The following is a 19,649-nucleotide window of genomic DNA, read 5'->3' as shown; positions in this document are numbered from 1 at the left end:
TGCGCAAATCGCGTCGCAACCACATGAAGAGAGAAGAAAAAAGCTCACCCGCAACAGATGACCGGCCTCGACGCCGAAAATGATCAAATCCTTCAAATCTGCTGCTTCATCACCGATGCTCAACTCCAAATCCTCGAGCCCAACGGATTTGAGACCGTCATCCACCATCCCGACTCCACCCTCAACGCCATGAATCCGTGGTGTATTGACACGCACGGTCGCACGGGCCTCACCGCCGCTGTCCGCGCCTCGACCACAAGCCCCTCCGTCGCTGCTGAATCGCTCCTTGCCTACATCAAGCGCTACGTACCAACCCCGCGCACTGCCTTATTGGCTGGTAACAGTGTACATGCTGATAAAGCATTCCTGGTGCGTGGCCCTTACGCTGCAATCATGGAACACTTGCATTACCGGATTCTGGATGTTAGTACTATTAAAGAGGCGGCGAGACGGTGGGGTAGTGATGAGCTATTAGCGTCTGTTCCACCAAAGCGGACGGTGCATCTAGCGAGAGATGATATTCTGGAGAGTATCGCCGAGATGCGCTATTATAAGGAGAAATTGTTCAATTAGAGGTTTCTTTCTTGTTCCTTGTTTTCCAAGGCTATGAACTTATGATACTCTTGGCGGGCAAAGTTGCTGTGGTCTGGAGCTCAGTGCCCCGCCCCGCTATTTAGGGAAAAGGAAAATAGCTTCGTAGAAAGTCAATGGACTGAAATTTTGGTGATAATAGGCTAGTCATGGGTAATTAATGAAAGTCATAATCAATTGGAAGCTCTAGAGTACTTATATCTCCGTCCAATTGGCTTCATAGTAAAACGCCATGTTTTGCATGTAAATTCGTGCAGTGGGGATGATCAACACATGACGCCGACCCCCCTCTCTTCTTCGTGTCGGTCAACTTCCTCTTCTTTTCTACACCACTCTCCAGTTTTCTCACCATGTCAGTTCAAACGGTCTCCTTCCAGTCTTTCGCTGACCAGAAGCCTGGCACGTAAGTGTTTGATCCTCCTTCCATTTTTACTCAGTTCTAACAATGCCTACAGTTCTGGTCTTCGCAAGAAGGTCAAGGTCTTCCAGCAGCCCCATTACTCCGAGTCCTTCATCACTAGCACCCTTCTGTCGATCCCCGAGGGTGCTGAGGGTGCCTTCCTCGTCATTGGTGGTGATGGCCGTTACTACAACACTGAGGTGATCTCCAAGATTGCCCAGATCAGTGCCGCCTACGGTGTCAAGAAGCTCCTGGTGGGCCAGCATGGCATTATGAGTACCCCCGCGGCCAGCAACCTGATCCGCGTCCGCAAGGCCACTGGTGGTATCTTGCTGACTGCCAGTCACAACCCTGGTGGTAAGTATCACACTTGATGCTCTTACCAATGTCAGTCTGCTAACAACTCATTCGAATAGGTCCCGACAACGACTTCGGCATCAAGTACAACCTGTCCAACGGTGCCCCCGCCCCGGAGTCCGTGACCAACAAGATCTACGAGACCTCCAAGTCCCTCACCTCCTACAAGTATGTTGACGTTGGTGACGTCGACACCTCCAGCATCGGCACCAAGACCTACGGTCCCCTGGAGGTCGAGGTTGTCCACTCCACCGCGGACTACGTGACCATGATGAAGGAGATCTTCGATTTCGACCTGATCAAGGAGTTCCTCAGCACCCACAAGGATTTCAAGGTCCTCTTCGACGGTATGCACGGTGTGACCGGTCCCTATGGCGTGGATATCTTCGTCAAGGAGCTCGGTTTGCCCGCCAGCAGCACCATGAACTGCGAGCCCAAGCCGGACTTTGGCGGCGGTCACCCCGATCCCAACCTCGTGTACGCTCACGAGCTCGTCGAGGCCGTCGACAAGAACGGTGTGCACTTCGGTGCTGCCAGTGATGGTGACGGTGATCGTAACATGATCTACGGTGCCAACACCTTCGTTTCGCCTGGTGACAGTCTCGCCATCATTGCGCACCACGCCAAGCTTATCCCCTGGTTCAAGAAGCAGGGTGTCTACGGTCTTGCCCGCTCCATGCCCACTTCTGGTGCCGTCGACCGCGTCGCCAAGGCCCAGGGCCTCGAGAGCTACGAGGTTCCCACTGGCTGGAAGTTCTTCTGCAACCTTTTCGATAACAAGAAGATCTCCATCTGTGGTGAGGAGAGTTTCGGAACTGGTAGCAACCACATCCGTGAGAAGGATGGTGTCTGGGCTGTTGTTGCCTGGTTGAACATCATTGCCGGTGTCGCCAAGCAGAAGCCCGAGGAGACTCCCAGCATTGCCTCCATCCAGCATGACTTCTGGAAGACCTACGGCCGCACCTTCTTCACTCGTTACGACTACGAGAACGTCGACAGTGACGGTGCCAACAAGGTTGTCGCCACTCTGGCTGACGTGGTTGCCCAGGGCACCTCCGCCGCTGAGATTGATGGTCGCAAGATCGTCGACGCCGGCAACTTCTCTTACACTGACCTTGACGGCAGTGTCTCCAAGAACCAGGGTCTTTACCTCAAGTTCGACGATGGCAGCCGCATTGTCGTGCGTCTGTCCGGTACCGGCAGCAGTGGCGCTACCATCCGTCTTTACATTGAGCGCTACGAGAGCGATAGCTCCAAGTTCGGTCTCAATGCCCAGGAATACCTGAGCGAGAACATTGCTTCGGCTCTTAAGCTCCTCCAATTCAAGTCCTACGTTGGACGTGAGGAGCCTGATGTTAAGACCTAAGCAGTCAACTCTGCTTTGGTTATAGTGTGACCCGCTGGATACCTGCTGGATGGGGATCACGGCTTTATTCTTGATGTGAGAAGACGATATGACGACCGTGGAAGCAACGTATGAGATAGAAATAGCAATTTGCTCTAGTAATATGATGTCTTTTCTGCAGCGTTGACAGACGATTGGAGTCTTCCGTAGGGACTGAGTGCGTGTGTAATTCAAGTTAAAAACGTAACTAAAGTGCTCTCATTGTAAATTTTATCTGGGCAGGGATTTGGTGTATTGAATGAGACCCGACTGAGTGACAGTCCTCAATTCACACCTGCGTTCGTGTGTGTTTCTGTTCAAGAATGTTGTCGCTTTTCACCTTGTGACTATAATTCACGCTGTCGTCCGAGTTTCTATTCGCTGTATGAAAATGTTTGATGTGCTCAAAGCCCTAGCCTTGACATAAGCAAATCCGTAAGATAGTTGAAGCAAAGTGAATCAAAGCAGCAGTCTAAAGCCATTACCTTATATGTGTTGTGGTGGAAATTAGAGCCTAGGCTTGCTGCGTCCTTTGCCAGTTGATCTGCCGCAACCTCGATTTGACAGATTTAATCAGCTTTTTGACGGCAATCTACCATTTTGACCTATTTTATCTATCAATCATTGAATGCTTCAACACAACATTTCGAACTAGCTTTGGTAGCTCATTCCCAGCTCATTGATAGATATTGTATCTAACATCTTGCAATCACCAACCAGTCTTTGATCAACGCATCTAATGAGAGGCTATTTATAATTACGGACGTGCCATTTTAGGAGCGTGGCGTCAATTTGACGAGGAGTGGCCCCTTGTCCCAAATGATATAGGCCCGTTGATCTGCCCAATTCGAGCACTGGGGAGACAACTCCAGATCAAACGCCCATATTAATCGGGCAAGGATCAAGCTCGCCTCTCCAAACGCTAGACTGTAAGAAGAATCAGCTTTCCACCCGTAGCTATCCACGGTGATAAGTGACTGACCTCCTCCCCGGACACCCTCTGGGGCCCATTGAGAAGGCTTGCAAGGCCCCTTTGACATCGTCACCTCCATCATCAGTATCTGACCAGCGTTCTGGAAGGAACAGCTGGGGATCCTTGAAGTTTGACGAGGACTGGTAGGTCGCCCAAGAAGCAACAGCCACAGAGGTCTAGGGATGTCAGTGATCTTTCAGCCGTCGTACTCACTGTAGATAATTTACATACATTTTCCGGGACAAATTGCCCTGAAACTACAGCGCCTCCATGTGGCACAACTCGCGGCATGCCAAGCGGTACAGGTGGGTACATACGCAGTGACTCTTGGAGGACAAAGTGTAGGTATGACATATCCGCTAATGATGAGAATGTCATTTCTGTTGGAGAAGAAAAGCGTTCCCGTATTTGGCAAGAAAGCTTCTTGTATACCTCTGGATGTTTCAGCATGAAAAATGTGCAACCGGATAAAAACGTCGCCGTGGTTTCACTACCCGCAATCATCAAAAAGCTGCTATTAGATAAGATCTCTTCCTTGGATAGAGTCGACTTGTGGTCATTAATAGCCCGCATATACGTGCCAAAGCCAGGGTCGCCTGATTCCGACACACTCTCTGCAGAAACTTTGGACGCAACTGAGGTGAACTTGGTGGACCGATGCTGGAGCAGGTCACGACGGAACAAGAACAGGGCAGCTTTGATTACCCAGGAAAGTGATGGGAAATACTTCGACTGGCTGAGGAAGGCCCATCCTTTGATAGATCCGTAAAGCATATCAACCCAGGTGTGAGATATCCCTTTATCGAGGCAGTGTAATGACTCGCCAAACAACTCGAAGGCCATGAAGTCGAATATGACATAATTGTACCATTCAGTCATATCTACGACGCTCTCTTCCTTTCCGCCCGTGGGATGGAGCATCTGAATGAGAGTATTGACAAAGGGTTTCAGGAGACGCTCATGAGACTGAAGTGCAGAGATAGAGAACGCACGGAGGATCGCTCGCTTCTGCCGGCCATGAATGCCATCAGGAGCAACCGCCACACTGGGAGCTTTAATTTTGGACGCATGGTAAAAGCGCATGTCTTTTGGAAAGTTTCTTAAGGGGCCATGTATGTCTTTCCATGCTTCCTCGGTGCGGTAGCTCAATTCGTCTGGGGCAACACGAACAACATCTCCATACTAATCATGGAGGCGCTGTATCTGCTTGTGCAGTTGGCCCTGAGCATAGGCAGTCGCATACGACGCCCTCGACACGCTCCAAAGGAACGGGCCAGGATAGCGGCTCAGAGAATGAAGATATCGTCTAGAGAATACTTTCCATGCCGAGAATAAAAGAGCCTACCATCCTTCTATCAGGCGAAAGGGCTTGTCGAGCGAGCTTGAAATAAACGTACCAGAAAGAATACTTTGTAAATGTTGGAAATCATGAGGTTGGATGATGAATAAAGAATGTTCAGTGATGAAGTTTCCCTACTGAGCAGGAGGCCAAGATGATCCTGTAGTCTACCAGGTATGTAGGAAAAGTACAAATCTTTCGGCTCTAAGGAATATATAAAAAAGGTGGTCGAGGGTTTCAAACTCAACGTACTCCATATATGCAATAGTGCGTACTCTTCCTGTTTCGTGATAAGATAGACCTTGGGAATGCTTGATGAACTTTGTCTAGGAATCAACAATTGAACATAATTGAACACCATAACTGATCGCCAGTGCTATTTCATCAATCTCCCATTCTCTTCCCATCAACTTTCCTGGAGGAAACCCAATAAAGATATGAAACTACGTAGTGAAACCCTTGACTCCGTAGAATCAGGCTCGTGTGTCCCAATGCCATATTGACACGTTGTGATTTGCGAATCTATTTCCGTCCTTGTCTTCAGCATCGGCATTCCGATGCGTGATTTTTGTGATGCCGCAGCCTACCAAAGTTGAGGTGTCGCCGATCTGGATGCCGAAGGGTTCGGACGGATACTCATGGGAGCAATTGAATTGATTGAAATATCATAGGTGTAGAAATCTATAGATATCTTCTAGTAGACAGCTATGATTTGTTATGACATACTTCCTAGATATTTCTCGGTCACCACCCAAACATATGACTTGGATATAACTCCCGGGATTCACTACGCTGCAAATCCCGCAGACTTATTTCCTGTACCCCCACCACTTCAGTAAGACAATGTTACTTTTCTCTGCCACAAGCATAATAACACGCATTTTGGAACCAGCAAGTGTGACTCATGGATGGCCGGGACATGAAGTGATCTTCAATATTGTAGCCAGCCAGAGTCCCAGATTTGAGGCTGTTTCCCGCAAACAACCCAATTCAGGTCTTGAGCGTCACCGCTCCTGGAGCGACCAACATAAGAACACACAGATACACACATGTGCACGGACATGTGGGGTGAGAACATCTGCACTGCAAGGAGTATGACAGTTATAAAGAAGTTTATTCCGTGGCGATGACTTGAACCACTGCCTTTGAACCACTGTCTTTGAACCACTGCCTTGGAACCAGGGTCCATGTGATAAAAGATCAAATGGTGACCCTTTTAAATGGTGACCCTTTTAAACACACCTCATCTTCACCTTGTTTAGTACTCACTTTCAACCTTTTTTCTTTTCGACCATTTGAGTCGCCCTCCAGATATGCCTTTACTCGACGCCACAATGGTCCCAAGCAACGCTATGAAACCCAAATCAACAACCATACTGGTTGACCTCGGGGGTATCTTCATGCACCCGGCAGCGGAAAACAAGCTCCAAGCTCATGGCTCTACTCTTTCTTTGCGAAGAATCATGTCTACTTCAGACTGGATGACCTACGAATGTGGTTTGCTCAGTGAGCAAGAATGTTTCGCGAAACTTGCCGAGAAATATCATTTCCAGGCAAGCGACCTAACGGACATGATCCGGAAGCTCCGCAAGACTACCACCTACGACCAGGCGGTTGCTTCTATCTTCAGGGAGATCAAACGCACGGGAGCACGCATCTTCCTGGTGTCAAACATTTCCAAAGAAGACTATGCTGCACTGCGGGCCTCCTGGGACGAAGACTTTTGGTCCATATTTGATGGCGTGTTTACGTCCTCTGCCCTGGGTGTCCGAAAGCCTAGCTTAGCCTTCTATCGTCACGTCCTGCGCGTCACACGGGCAGTGCCCCATCAGACCTTTTTCATTGATGACAGACCTGAAAATGTGCTCGCGGCGCTATCTATCGGAATCAAGGGGACTTTTGAAACCGCAACGCTCTACCGTACACTCACGAACTTCATCGGCGATCCTGTGGCACGAGGTCTTGCATTCCTGCGGCGTCAGAATGGGATATTCCCGACGACCACTCAGCAGAACGAGACGATCGCTGAAAATTATGGTCCACTCCTGATCCTAGAAGTGTTGAAAGACCGGTAAGTCTCGCCCCGATACTAGGACCCACGGATCTGCTAACAAGTTATAGGAGCCTGGTGAATCTCAAATGCCCACTTCGACTCTGGAATTTCTTCAGTGGTGAGCCCCCATCAGTTTTCTATCTAGCTATACAAGAGTTGACCATTTATCTAGGTGACCCAAAATACACGAGTGATACCTACCCTGATGACCTAGACACGACCTCCCTTGGCCTGCTGACGATCCCACCTGACCCAGCAATTGTCCACTCTGTACTGGATGAAATGCATGACTATATCGATGAAGATGGGAACGTGCAGGTATGCCTCAACCCTCTGCACCACTCTGTTACTGGAGAAGCTGACGCCGTCTGTTAGATATACTTTGACCACTCAAGGCCGCGTGTCGATGCTGTTATATCTCTCAATGTCCTTACCCTATTCCACAAATATGGGCGAAGCCACGAGATCCCTGGCACAATGGAGTGGATCTATAACATTCTGCTTAACCGGGCGTATATCAATGGGACCCGCTACTACCCCAACGCAGAGTGGTTCCTCTACTATTTGACACGCCTTCTGGGCGCTTCTAGTGATCCTACTCTCCAGGAGAGGTTCGAAGCTCCTCTTAGGAAGCGTGTGGCTGAGAGGGTCGGGGCAGATGGCGATGCGTGTTGCCTTGGCATGCGAGTATTGACATGCAATTATCTCGGGATCGAAAACCATCCCGATCGCAAAAAACTCGCAGATATGCAGCAGGAAGACGGCGGTTGGGAAGCATCTTACATGTATATGTTTCCCGGCGCTGATCGTAAGGTCGGAAATAGGGGAACCAGCTCTGCGTTTGCCGTGAAAGCGCTTGAGAATTGGACTGGATGATGACATCCTTCCATCACTTATGGGGCTCATAAAGGCTAGGGCAATGATTTATCTTGTTATGCTATGGTGGCGATCTTTGTCGCTTCTTATGTCCGCAAGTTTTATGATGTTTGAGCCTTCTGGTCTGCTCTGGCTTTTCTCACCCGGGGAAATGGTACTAGATATGAATAACTAGCATGCATACACTAATCTATCTTTATCAATCGAACCATTAAACCTGGCATTGGTTTCACATAGGCTGCCTCGGTGGGCGCAAAGGGTTGCTTTGGATTTTCCAGCGAAACTTGATAGTGGCTGGTAAATGCGGATGTCAAGCATGTCAGCTTCAGTCTTGCAACAGATCGACCGGGGCAGCTCCGTGGGCCATAAGCGATACCGAGAAAGTCTCTGGAAGTTGGGCAGCTGGTTACTTCCACTTCTGTCCACATGAGGGTCTTATATCAATAATTGCATTTTTCCCGGGATCTCTTTATGATGGATATATGAAATTGATCACTATCCGGATTTCCAACCCCAGAAGACAAAAAGGATATAAGACAATACACGGTATAGAGTCCCAATTAATGCGAGAAACCTGTGAGGTTAATAAGTGCCAACTTTACAAATCCCACACCGAGTAATGGGGGTGTACATACCCCATGTCCATCCCAGTTCTATCTGACTTGTAACCACTGAATGTAAAAGCGGACTGGACATTGTAAAGGTAAGCCACAGGGGCCGTGTTTTCCTGGTAAAATGCCTCTGAGAACCAAGTCTAACAGCAACAATAGGTAAGTTCATCTTCACTGTTTGAATAGAGCAGGCATAGCTTACTGCTGGCCAACAATACCAAAACCATTCCATATGCCACTCCCGCACAGTCGATAACCGGGGAGCGCAGCCACTCAGGGCTGAAACGATGAGACCTAGTAGCATACATAACATTGGTCCATCTTCTCGCCGCATGACGGCTGATACGACGAATCCAAGGCCGTAGATACCTGTATTGAACATTAACAGAGAAAGAACTCAGATTGGAAGCATGCCAACTTACAGTAGGAATATAAAATGCCAAGGCCAAGCTGCGAGCGAAATGGGATCATAGGAGCTGCTAAAACCAAATAGAAAGCGGTAAAATGTAAGGACGACACCAACATTCGGAAACAGACGGCTATGTTTTTGCCCAGAAAATAAGCACTGTGGGAATGACCACTCTGTGATTCTCGATGGAATGTCAACTTCTCCTCCCCAAATATCTTCACCCCGGGAGGTCCAGCGGCACAAGCTGGAATCAGGATACTTGATTAGCCAACGGCAACGGCAGTGAGGTCAGATACGAAGCAAAAGAGGCCTTACCAATGGCGAGACAACATAAAAGACCCTGTTCGGCTATCAGACGATAATCAACGGCGCTCGAAAGGACGTCAAATGGAGCGTGGTAGATCCCTTGGAAGAAGTGGCCTCTGGATTCAAAAGCGGCCAGTCCAATCATGAGACCAATTACTGCACTGGATACAACCTCTAAAGCGAGACCCGTGGTTTGTCGACTCTGTTGGACTATACTCCGACACAAGGCGAGCCAAAGCTGGCGAGGCCATGGTGCTCTTCTTTCCTTTATGGCCTTCAAAAGTGTAGTCAAGTCATCTGCTATTTCGGTTCTAGAAGGCGAGTCATCCCTTGGGAATACCTGTTGAGCGCTCTCTTTCCAATTTTGGGCATGAGGATGATTTAATAAGACATCAAGGATCACATCTGCTGGATTTGATGCGATGGGGAAATCATGGCCTAACTGCTCGAAGAAGGACTGTGCCTTTGCTGCTTGTCCATGATACACTTGGGTCCCAGCGTTCAGAACGAGGATATCATCCAGTAGATGAAAGATTTCAATACGCGGCTGGTGTATCACACAGATCACCATGATGCCCTGGCGGGAGATCGAGTGTAAAAGTTTCATCAAAGAATGCGCAGCTGTTGCATCCAGGCCAGACGTTGGCTCGTCCAAAACTAAAACCCTCGGTGCGGCGGTTAACGTGAGGGCGATACTCACACGTTTATACTCGCCGCCAGATATACTTCGCCCCCTTTGTTTCAGGAGATCGCCGACCAGCTGATCGCGGATACCTTGTATACCCAGTGACGATATCAGGGAATCTACGTATTCCTGAATTTGCGTATCGGACAGCTGCCCACCGAGTAACACACGGCCGGAATAAAGAATATTCTCGCGAACAGTCATGTCAGGAAGAATCATGTCATGCTGGGGAATATATCCGATCAGGTCCCTTAGCCTATTTCATGGACGAAGAGAAGTTAAATGGTCAGTGCCTACACTTTTGCTCTGTGAAGACATGGGAAGGGGATTTACTCTGCAGGTTGGATTCTTTGACCATTCATCGTGACCCATCCCTGGGTGGGTCGGACTCTACCTGATAAGATATTGACAAAGCTTGCTACAGGGCATTAAATTTATTAGCTTTGGCCTTGAAGAGAACGATTCAGCTATTCTCACATTTACCAGACCCGGAGGCTCCTATGATTCCGAGAACTGAACTGGAATGAATTGTTCCCTGAAGACCAGATAGGATCTCTCGTTTCGCACGCCGCGGACGGAGACAGATGTCGTTGAAGGTAAGATTCAGGCCAAATAAAGGGATATTGTCCTCGTTGAAGAAGTCCCGAAACGGCTGCAACCGAGGACTATTCGCTTTTGAGATATTCTCATTGGCTTGGGGAAGAGGGCGAGGATGGGTTAAGCGAATGAATTGCCTCAGTCTCTTTGACGGCGACGAAGACCGTAAAAGAATACAGACCCCTATCAACAACACGTCCAGTAGCAGACAAAGGAAGAATCCCAATAGTGGGATCTGATGGGAACTGCCTGGCCTGCATATTGACATGACTGTGCATCCAAACGGAGCTACCGTCCCCAAAGGGCAGAAATGGCCCCGTGGACACTCAATCTGCTCTTGCCCACCAGGCGGACAATAGAAGCCCGGCATACATATTACCGGCTCAAGTCTTCCTTGGGGTGCCGCGCATATGTTGGCATTGCTCTGAAGCCGTGTTAAGAGGCAGTCGGGCAAAGGGGGACAATAAGTTGGCAGGTTGTATTTGTTATTTGAGGGGCCTGAAAATGGTTACGAAAGTATAAAGCAATGGGAGGATCAAAAGCCGTACAGTAAAATCCATCCTGACATACAATATGGGATGACAATTGAGTTGGCTGTCCGCCTGAAAGGCAGGTATTGTTGGATGGATTTGCCATTTGAACTTCTGCAGTTGTGATAGAGTTTCGAGGGCCTGTTTGAATGCAATAGAAAGGAGCACGATGTAAGCCTTTGTGATCTGTGATTAAATTTTGCAGGGATATGTGTAGATTCTGCAAGGGGTGCACAAAATACTTGCGTACCTGAATGATGTAATCTTTAAGGGGCTAAAAAAAAGACACTACAGGCTAGTTGCATACGTACATTGACTGGAACATTAAAGCTTATTCAATCTTCGCGCGGGCTCCTTAGACTGGCTGCTTTTGGTTGCTTCAACTCCGCCATGTCGTGTCTCTGGAGGCTGGGAGCTCTTATGCTCTGCGAGTACCTAGTTTCTTCAGCTGCTTTAGCCTTCACTAGCAAGGGATCAAATCTACGCCGATCCTGTATACTCTGCCTCGTCGTCCTTGCGATCCCTGAAATTCGTCTCCTGTCATTTTTGCCCGGGCCGGAATTACTGCGTGGTGTCTTCGCATTCTCCTGCATCGTCAAACTTCTCCATTTCATTGGTCTCTTTTTGATTATCCAGGTGGAAATCCATCAACTGATTGACCCAGCCAGTTCCTATTTTGCTCGCTTTTGTGCTGGCCTGAACTGCGTGACAAGTCCGCGTGGAATCAGAACACCGTGGGAGGTCAAAACCTGGTCCGAATGTCGAGAGCTTCCCAAACACCGATATATTGCCCAAAATGTAATTATCCTCGGCTGGCAGTACTTGCTCCTTGATGTCGTGAATTTTTGGAGTCTTGAAATATTTCCACTTTCATTGGCCAGGTGCTTTGGCTACAGGGGCGGAGTTTGTTAGCGCAGACTCAACCAGGGAGCAGTTGATGACCAGGCTCCCGCTCTCCATGATTTTAGCAGTCAACCTGCGTTTACTTTTCGCGATGGTCTACAGAGTCCTTGCTACAATCTCTGTTCTCTTGGGCTTAACTTCTCAAAAGGACTGGCCACCGCTATTTGGTAGCATGCGACATCTACAAAGGTTCAGCATCCAAAGCTTCTGGGCGTAAGTTGATCAAGAATTTCTACTCCGTTTTTCCCCAGATTGGGAATCTTTTACAAACTCTACATGTCTATACTGCATTTGCTTATTCATTTCGACTTGAAGGAACTTCTGGCACCAGTTGTTACGTTGGCCCCTGGTGACCCTAAGTCGGTATATCCAAGGAAGTCTCACGACCTACACTTCACCTTACCTTCAGGCACAAAGAATTATCAACCTCTTATTGATCTTCTCCATATCTGGCTTTCTTCACATGCTGAGTGCCCTATATGCGGGAGTTCCTGACAATCTTGGAGCAATCTTCCTCTTCTTTGCTGTAAATCCCATCTTGATCACGTTGGAGGATGTTTGCAGAACTCGAGTAGGTAAATCTTCTCGCTTGGATGGAATAGGCTTCTTGAATATCCTGTGGGGGCTTACCTGGGTCTACGTATGTGTGCCATGGTTCGCGTACACGGCGTTGAGGCTGCCCATTGAGACGAACGCTGTGATGCCGTTCAGCTTCGTCGAGGAATTTGGAAGTCATGTTGTGATAGGCGTAGTCGCTTTGGGCGGAATCTTCTGGGCTTTCTCACCTGGGCAGGTGATGAGATATTGTAATTCTATTTCCTGGTGGTAACATGACTAGCTTGTCCCAACCCGTGGTTTTGCCCGAGAAAATGACCTTGGAGGCCTATATAACGCAGCTGGGGTATCAACATGATGGTCATGGATATTATTTTCTCGATAAAAAAGCCCGTATAATGGTATAAAGATCACCTTGAGCCGGAGAATATCACATCTTTGCCTCCTGTAGATGGGCGTCTAGATTATGACATGGACACTAACAAGATCGAGACTCGAGCTTGTTCGATGGAGTCCCTGGATATGAGAGGAATATACTCAGCTGTCATCCTCGTAACTTCGTCACATCATCGTACTGTCCATAGTATCACGCCAAAATCGCAGCCGAAGCCCTCAACTTCTCTTCCCACCAATTCCCCCATCGTACGACCCGCTCCTCACGCCTCGCCTCTTCAGCGGCAAACACAACCGCATGGCTCCGCACCGCCTCCTCCAACGTACAACCCACGAATCTCGCCTGCGCGGTCTGAATATCCATTCCCCCATTGACCACAGCCTCAACAGCAGCCACATACTGCCCAGCAAGCCCATAATCGCCACCACCATGCGACTCAGCCCTCTCAGGCGGCGGCTTCGGCACATCATGAACAGTAGTCTCCGCAGACGCAAAATCATAGATCGAGATCCGATGGCTATCATACTCGATCTCACCCAGCGTCCCATAAGCCCTTCCTCTCCGCTCACACTGTTTCTCCGTAGGTGCAATCATATGAAACGAAGCGGTCTTCGCAAGCCGATATGACGGCCCAACCTCATCATCCCACGAAACAGTAACAACTTGATCATCAACAACATCATTATCAGCCTCATAAACACACCGCCCATACCAAGGTCGTGCCGCAATTTCTGCATCAGAATGTGTCTTAACATCCCAGTCCTCGCCCAGCTTAGCAAGTAACTGTGCCTCCGCAGCTTTGACACCCTGTCCTTGAAATGCATCTTCGATATCAGGACAGACAATGTCAACTGGCCACCCTGTATGTCCCTTCGCAAGATGCCGATCATTGTATATCCGCACAGCACTGTAGTTGCAATCCTTCTCAGCTGGACAAGAAAGACAATTTGTAGCATCACCCGCCTCAACCGGCTTCCTCTTCCGCCGGAATTGCGTCAAAGACCCGGCTGACGAGATACTCCGTGGAAAATGCGGATTCAAGCCCTCTTCTTGCGCATTCTCGGCCGAAACGGGCGAGCAAAGTAGCCAAAGGATGAAATCGATATCATGGCATGATTTCGTTAGTAGAGAGCCATCTCCTTTAGCTGTAGCACGACGCCAGTTCCCGCGGACATAGCTGTGCGAGAAATGCCACCAGCCTACTGGTTCTGTATGTTCCAGTGAGACGATGTCCCCGATAACACGGTCTTCAAGAAGGAGCCTGCGGAGTAGCTTGTTATGAGGACTGTAGCGGAGAACATGTCCAATCGAGAAGATTGTTTTCGGAGCAAGGGGAGACTTATCCGGACCCTCGGGTGGTTGGAGGGTCCGGTAAACGGTTAAACAGTCATCCAGCGAGAGGGCAAGAGGTTTTTCGCAGAGAATGTGTAATTTCAGTGGGGCGATAGCCTGGATCACCTCGACGTGTGTCTCATCTAATGTGCAGATAAAGACGCCATCCACGCCGAGTGGAGTGGTTATATTCAGCGCGGCATGCTGGTCCTCGGTGCCATTTTCATTCTTGTTAATAGCTTTGCGTCGCTCCGTCTCCCACTGCACCCATTCGCGCCAATCTGTGAATTCCTGTCCCTCTGTGGATGACCCCGCACCCCAAATATAGTTCCGGCCAAATTCGCGTCGTTTGAAGGCGTGTGGCTCGGCGACGGCGTGAATGGTACCTGGTGTTGTTCTTGTGACAGCGCGAGCGTAGGCGTTTCCTCGGGACCCAGCGCCGATCACAAGGTAGCGGGTTGCCCTTGCAGGTTTGGATAGTTTGGTGATATCTGGAGGTGGGAGCTGGGGTTCTTTCATTTTGGTTCTGGGTAACGGGGAATGAAGGTCTATATCTGATCCAGGTGACTATATGAATCAATATCAAGGGACCTATTTCTGAATTGACCCTTGGCTGGGTTATCACTTATGTTGTTCCATACGAGGTTGCACTCAAGCAGTGCGGGGAGATGGAACATCAGCAAGATCGGACGGACGGTGATTGGCGGTCAACTGCCAACTGTCGTATCACGGAAATCAGCGCCAATCTCCATATTTTTGATTTTGGACTTCACATCCATGATCTATAACGAATTCCACGAGATTGAATTGGCTCATAATACTGTACCATAGAACACTCTATCATGGTGATGACTTGGGTTGGAAGCTATCAGAAGATGTAATGTCTAGGCCATTGTCTAGGCCAAGCAGAGTATCCGCCCATGATTTCCATCTCTTGTGGAGCTGCCTCTATCGAAACATGTGTATTTTCGACTGTCAACGTGATCAGAGGTCATCAATAATTATAACGCGCATGAAAAGCTGGGAAAGATCAGGTGTTATTGAGTATTAGACATCACTTTAGGGATGTTCCTTTCCTATTCTCTTCCTCTACTTCCTCTTGGTTTATCCTCGCATTCTCCCTTCTCCTACCTTACTACTATATTACTTCAATGTTATATCATTCTGACACATTGCATATACTATCATTGCATATACTATAGCGGAAATCTTCATGAATACAGGTAAATATGCACAGCTTATACAAACTCATCTTGGACAAAACATTTAGCTACTTTATCCTGTTTTTTATCTATATATGCCTGTGCGCATGTATATTCGTATGTCATTAGATTTCTGGGCATGTAATTTGGATCTCTAACTCTAACAATTCTGTGTACAGTAATGTATATATGTCTATGCAACTTATCGAGAGTTCCTACTCGGAGTAAAGGTGCTGGATTTTAGAAACTAGACACTACAAAGTCTATGTTGAAGACGAGCCGAGGAAATCACTGACCCGATCTTAATTTTTGCTCTTTGATAGTATGGAAGGTGCGAAAGAAAGAGAAGTTCCTTTTGCTAAAAACGTGTGCGGCGTGGGAGGTCATCAACCCCGCGTCAGCATTGGCATTGGGCATCAACATCATTGTGAGATTTACATATGGCAACGCCGCCACCTACAAGGTATCAATACCAAGCATGCCTGTACGCAATGGCATCAAGAGTATCTTCAGACGGTCTGTTAGGGCGTCAAGCCTACCAAGCCAGGACATATCGGCGGAATCATTACCTCAACAAATCATTTGTCCAAAACAGTCCCCTCATACTGAAGATCAACACAACGAAACAGCTACACCGCAGATTTGAGAGCTAAAGGGCCTTTGGAAGGAAGCCTATGAAGCACTTTACAAGGAAGACGCACGCTTAATCGAGGCTTACGAAGATGCACTTGTCCAACAAGACGATCTGGGATCACAAAAATCATTAGGAGAAAGCAATTTCGACACACGTTTAGGGTCTTTGGCTAAACGCCGATTTGCAGAGATTGAGAGCTCGCGGCTGAGAATCACCTTCGCGGGGAAAGAGATCACTATCCGAGAACAGGCCCGTCGCGCAATTGACCTGATCATTTCTCTCAAACCATCCATTGCGATTGCAGTGGGCGCAGACCCACACGCAGCATTAGCATGGGCTGGTATCATGCTTCTCCTAGCCCCAATTACGAGAACCCTGACCCAGGACGAAAGTGCCATGGAGGGCTTCGAGTATATACTGAAAGCTCTGATTCAATATCGAGTCTTGGAGTCTACCCACATTGAGATCTACTCGAAAGAACCAATTTCAATATCCAATAACATCAAGCCTCTGGATGAGCTTGGAGCATCGATCAGATCTCAAACTGTGAAGCTCTATGTGGCTGTTCTGCGGTATCAGATGCGGCTAGCTCAGCATTTCGCACAGTCGGGTCTTTTACAATTTTCTACGGATTTGAAGATGACTGACGACTGGGACGATATGCTCCAGAATATTAGAAAAGCTGATGAGTCGATAAATCGGGAGCTGAACACGCTTTCAAGCAATACTTTGCGACAGGTTGAAAGGGAAATACAGAGGCTCCACGATGAGATAGCAGACTCACGATATGTGATCAGAGAAGCAATAAGCGAAACAAAGGTGCGTCAAATTTCCAACTATTACTTGTTTACATGGTTATAAACTGTCTTATAGGCAGTCAAGAATATCCAGCTGCTCGACAACCTTACCACTGCCAGTGGGGCGGCTTTCAATTCCTATGAGAATCGGAATAAACCTCAATGTTTGGAGGATACACAAACCAGGGCACTGGAACGAATTCAACCATGGTGCATCTCTTCCGATCGGCATATTTACTGGCTCCGAGGGATGGCTGGTACAGGAAAATCTACAATCGCCCGCACATTCGCAGCAGCTTGTCTAAATCGGCAATCTTTGATCGACGGCAGTCCACTACCCGACAGTACATGCCTTGGTGCAAGCTTCTTTTTCGATCAAAATGAGCGAGATCGGAATAATCCGAGAAACCTTTTCACCACACTTTGCAGGGGCCTTGCAGACTCACTTCCTAGCCTAAAACCCGAAGTATGCAAGTCCCTCGAGATGCATCCAAATATCCAGAATGAGATGCTTATTAACCAATGGGAGCACCTGATCCTTCAGCCTCTTCTGGAGCTCGATAAGCATATTTTGACACCTCTGACATCTATTATCGTCATTGATGCATTTGATGAGTGTGAAACCGAATCAGAAAATGACATTGACACGATCCTACAGCTCATCGCCAGGGCTCAAAAGTTGAATACCATCCACTTGAAGTTTTTCATCACCAGCAGGCCAGAATTAGACATTCTTTCCAGCTTCAATACCATTATTGATGATCTTCATGCAGCTGAATTGAACAAGGTCTTAGTTTCCCGCGACAAAAGTGCGCCCAAGGACGACATAACGAAGTTTTTGAAGCATGAAATTGCCATCATTGCTCGAAGACAGATGCTCACAGCTGGCTGGCCGGGTGAGGGTAAGATTCAAGAACTTGCCTGGAAAGCCGACGGTCTATTCATCTACGCTGCAACGGCGTGTCGCTTTCTCGGCGACCGAAAATTAACCAGGGAGCGCTTAAAGTCGCGCCTGAACCTTCTTCTCGATGGCAAAGTAGTGGAGCGCTCTTCACAAAAGGGCTTGGATGACATTTACAGCCGAATCCTCCAGTTCTCGGTTGTTGGAGATGCAATCGAGGAAGAGAAAGCGGACATACGCGATCGATTTCAGGTAACGGTTGGAGCGATCATCATGCTGTTTGAACCTCTATCAGCGAATGCTCTAGGCAATTTGCTTTCAATACCGGAACCTACCATTAGAGAAACATTGCAGAGTCTCTTTTCGGTTTTATCCGTCAGTGAGGAAGATATGCCTATCCGCCTTCTCCATCTCTCTTTCCGGGACTTCTTGCTTGATCCACAGCGATGTGTCAACGAGGACTTTTGGATCTCACAGAAGAAGAAGCACAGTGAACTAGCTTATGCTTGCCTCGACTTTCTATCTAAAACTTTGAAGCAAAACATTTGCTGTCTCAGTGACTTCTCTTCTCTTGCTGCAGAGGTTTCACCCTCTCATTTAGGCCAGTACCTTCCAGCTCATGTCCAATATGCTTGCCGCTACTGGGTCGACCATCTTCAGCGGGCCGGCACAGATTTCAAAGACTACCAAGTCCACGTTTTTCTGAAGGAGCATTTTCTACACTGGCTCGAGGCTCTTAGTCTCCTAGGCAGTATTTCAGAAGGAGTTCGTGCCATCATAGTGCTCTCCGAGCATATAGGCAGTTTGCCATGGCTCTCCGAAGATATATCTAGCTCGGTAAGCAAAGAATTCCAATCGCAACCTTTCTTCAAATGCAGACCACTGATAATCCTCTGCCATTGAGCTTGATCAGAGACTCAAACTTTTCGAAATAGTCAATGATGGAAAGCGCTTTGTACTCAAGTTCAGGTCAATCATTGAAAATGCGCCTCTTCAACTCTACAGATCAGCTCTTCTCTACTGCCCAGAGCTGAGCATCATTCGACAAACATACAAGCACCTGATTCCTAAATGGATAATTGGCTTGCCACCAGTAGAAAGAAGGTGGAGCCCCCTATTGCAAACACTTGAAGATCAGCAAGCACTGTACGACGTTGCCTTTTCTCCCGATGGAAAAATAGTCGCGTCTTCATCGGTTTGTCTCTACGATGCAGCAACGGGAACTTTACTGAAGACGCTGGATGCCCTCAGCGAGGATAGCAAGCGAAGCGAAGGAAGCGCTGTTGCGTTCTCCCCGGACGGAAAACGTGTGATGTCAATATCATGGCAAGGAGCTCTCAGAGTATGGGACGTATCTTCCGGGATGATGATCTCCGAAGTGAAAAGTGCCATCGTTGGTGCAACAGCATTTTGGAGAAATTTCTCACGAGATAGAACTATTGCAGTGGCACTTCTTAACAGCAATACGATTGAAGTCATTGACATTGCAAACGGACGACTCTTGAAGACATTCCAGCCGCATGGAGAGGATGCCCTGGCTTCTTTGGCACTCACCCAAGACGGCAAGACTCTAGCATCTACATCTCAGGGTGGCGCGATTCAGCTCTGGGATACACTCACGATGACTCCCAAACATGAACTCAAAAGATCCTCTGATATCCCGTTACTGGAAACGCGAATCACGTTTTCTCCAGACGGTAAGTGGCTTGCGACATTGTCCCAAAAATCTTCAATCTCACTTTGGAACCCTGTCAATGGAGAGCTTTTGGGTGAGATACCCGGGTGGTTCTTGCTTTCTGCCTGATAGCAAGGTTCTTGTA

The 19,649-nt window shown here is 48.2% G+C and overlaps 8 protein-coding genes across 8 annotated transcripts; 4 read left to right on the top strand and 4 right to left on the bottom strand.

Annotated features, from left to right (window-relative positions):
* Positions 1–57: 57 nt before the first annotated feature.
* Positions 58–573, top strand: N7503_009053 (oligoribonuclease; the record flags this gene model as incomplete). The annotated part of the gene is made up of 1 exon (XM_057068600.1): positions 58–573. The coding sequence occupies one exon, from the start codon at positions 58–60 to the stop codon at positions 571–573; it is 516 nt and encodes a 171-aa protein (XP_056919455.1).
* Positions 574–941: 368 nt separating this feature from the next.
* pgmA (phosphoglucomutase PGM2) lies at positions 942–2,714 on the top strand (the record flags this gene model as incomplete). Its single annotated transcript, XM_057068599.1, has 3 exons — positions 942–994; positions 1,047–1,348; positions 1,408–2,714. The coding sequence occupies 3 exons, from the start codon at positions 942–944 to the stop codon at positions 2,712–2,714; spliced, it is 1,662 nt and encodes a 553-aa protein (XP_056919454.1).
* A 791-nt stretch (positions 2,715–3,505) lies between these two features.
* N7503_009051 (cytochrome P450) lies at positions 3,506–4,788 on the bottom strand (the record flags this gene model as incomplete). Its single annotated transcript, XM_057068598.1, has 3 exons — positions 3,506–3,659; positions 3,715–3,881; positions 3,937–4,788. 3 exons carry the CDS (start codon positions 4,786–4,788, stop codon positions 3,506–3,508), a joined length of 1,173 nt encoding a protein of 390 aa, XP_056919453.1.
* A 1,590-nt stretch (positions 4,789–6,378) lies between these two features.
* Positions 6,379–7,973, top strand: N7503_009050 (HAD-like domain-containing protein; the record flags this gene model as incomplete). Its single annotated transcript, XM_057068597.1, has 3 exons — positions 6,379–7,115; positions 7,166–7,415; positions 7,473–7,973. The coding sequence occupies 3 exons, from the start codon at positions 6,379–6,381 to the stop codon at positions 7,971–7,973; spliced, it is 1,488 nt and encodes a 495-aa protein (XP_056919452.1).
* A 598-nt stretch (positions 7,974–8,571) lies between these two features.
* Positions 8,572–10,188, bottom strand: N7503_009049 (uncharacterized protein; the record flags this gene model as incomplete). The annotated part of the gene is made up of 4 exons (XM_057068596.1): positions 8,572–8,727; positions 8,787–8,953; positions 9,007–9,237; positions 9,309–10,188. 4 exons carry the CDS (start codon positions 10,186–10,188, stop codon positions 8,572–8,574), a joined length of 1,434 nt encoding a protein of 477 aa, XP_056919451.1.
* A 2,301-nt stretch (positions 10,189–12,489) lies between these two features.
* Positions 12,490–12,750, bottom strand: N7503_009048 (uncharacterized protein; the record flags this gene model as incomplete). Its single annotated transcript, XM_057068595.1, has 1 exon — positions 12,490–12,750. The coding sequence occupies one exon, from the start codon at positions 12,748–12,750 to the stop codon at positions 12,490–12,492; it is 261 nt and encodes an 86-aa protein (XP_056919450.1).
* A 405-nt stretch (positions 12,751–13,155) lies between these two features.
* Positions 13,156–14,814, bottom strand: N7503_009047 (Gfo/Idh/MocA family protein; the record flags this gene model as incomplete). The annotated part of the gene is made up of 1 exon (XM_057068594.1): positions 13,156–14,814. One exon carries the CDS (start codon positions 14,812–14,814, stop codon positions 13,156–13,158), a length of 1,659 nt encoding a protein of 552 aa, XP_056919449.1.
* A 1,161-nt stretch (positions 14,815–15,975) lies between these two features.
* On the top strand, positions 15,976–19,633 carry N7503_009046 (uncharacterized protein; the record flags this gene model as incomplete). Its single annotated transcript, XM_057068593.1, has 4 exons — positions 15,976–15,981; positions 16,153–16,950; positions 17,005–18,666; positions 18,743–19,633. 4 exons carry the CDS (start codon positions 15,976–15,978, stop codon positions 19,631–19,633), a joined length of 3,357 nt encoding a protein of 1,118 aa, XP_056919448.1.
* Positions 19,634–19,649: the final 16 nt, after the last annotated feature.

This window comes from Penicillium pulvis (assembly GCF_028828015.1).
Source record: "Penicillium pulvis strain IBT 33274 chromosome Unknown contig_7_segment1_segment0, whole genome shotgun sequence".
Classification (NCBI taxonomy): Eukaryota; Fungi; Ascomycota; class Eurotiomycetes; order Eurotiales; family Aspergillaceae; genus Penicillium; species Penicillium pulvis.
Note: the sequence above shows the minus strand (reverse complement) of the source record. Positions and strands in the feature narration are given on the sequence as shown.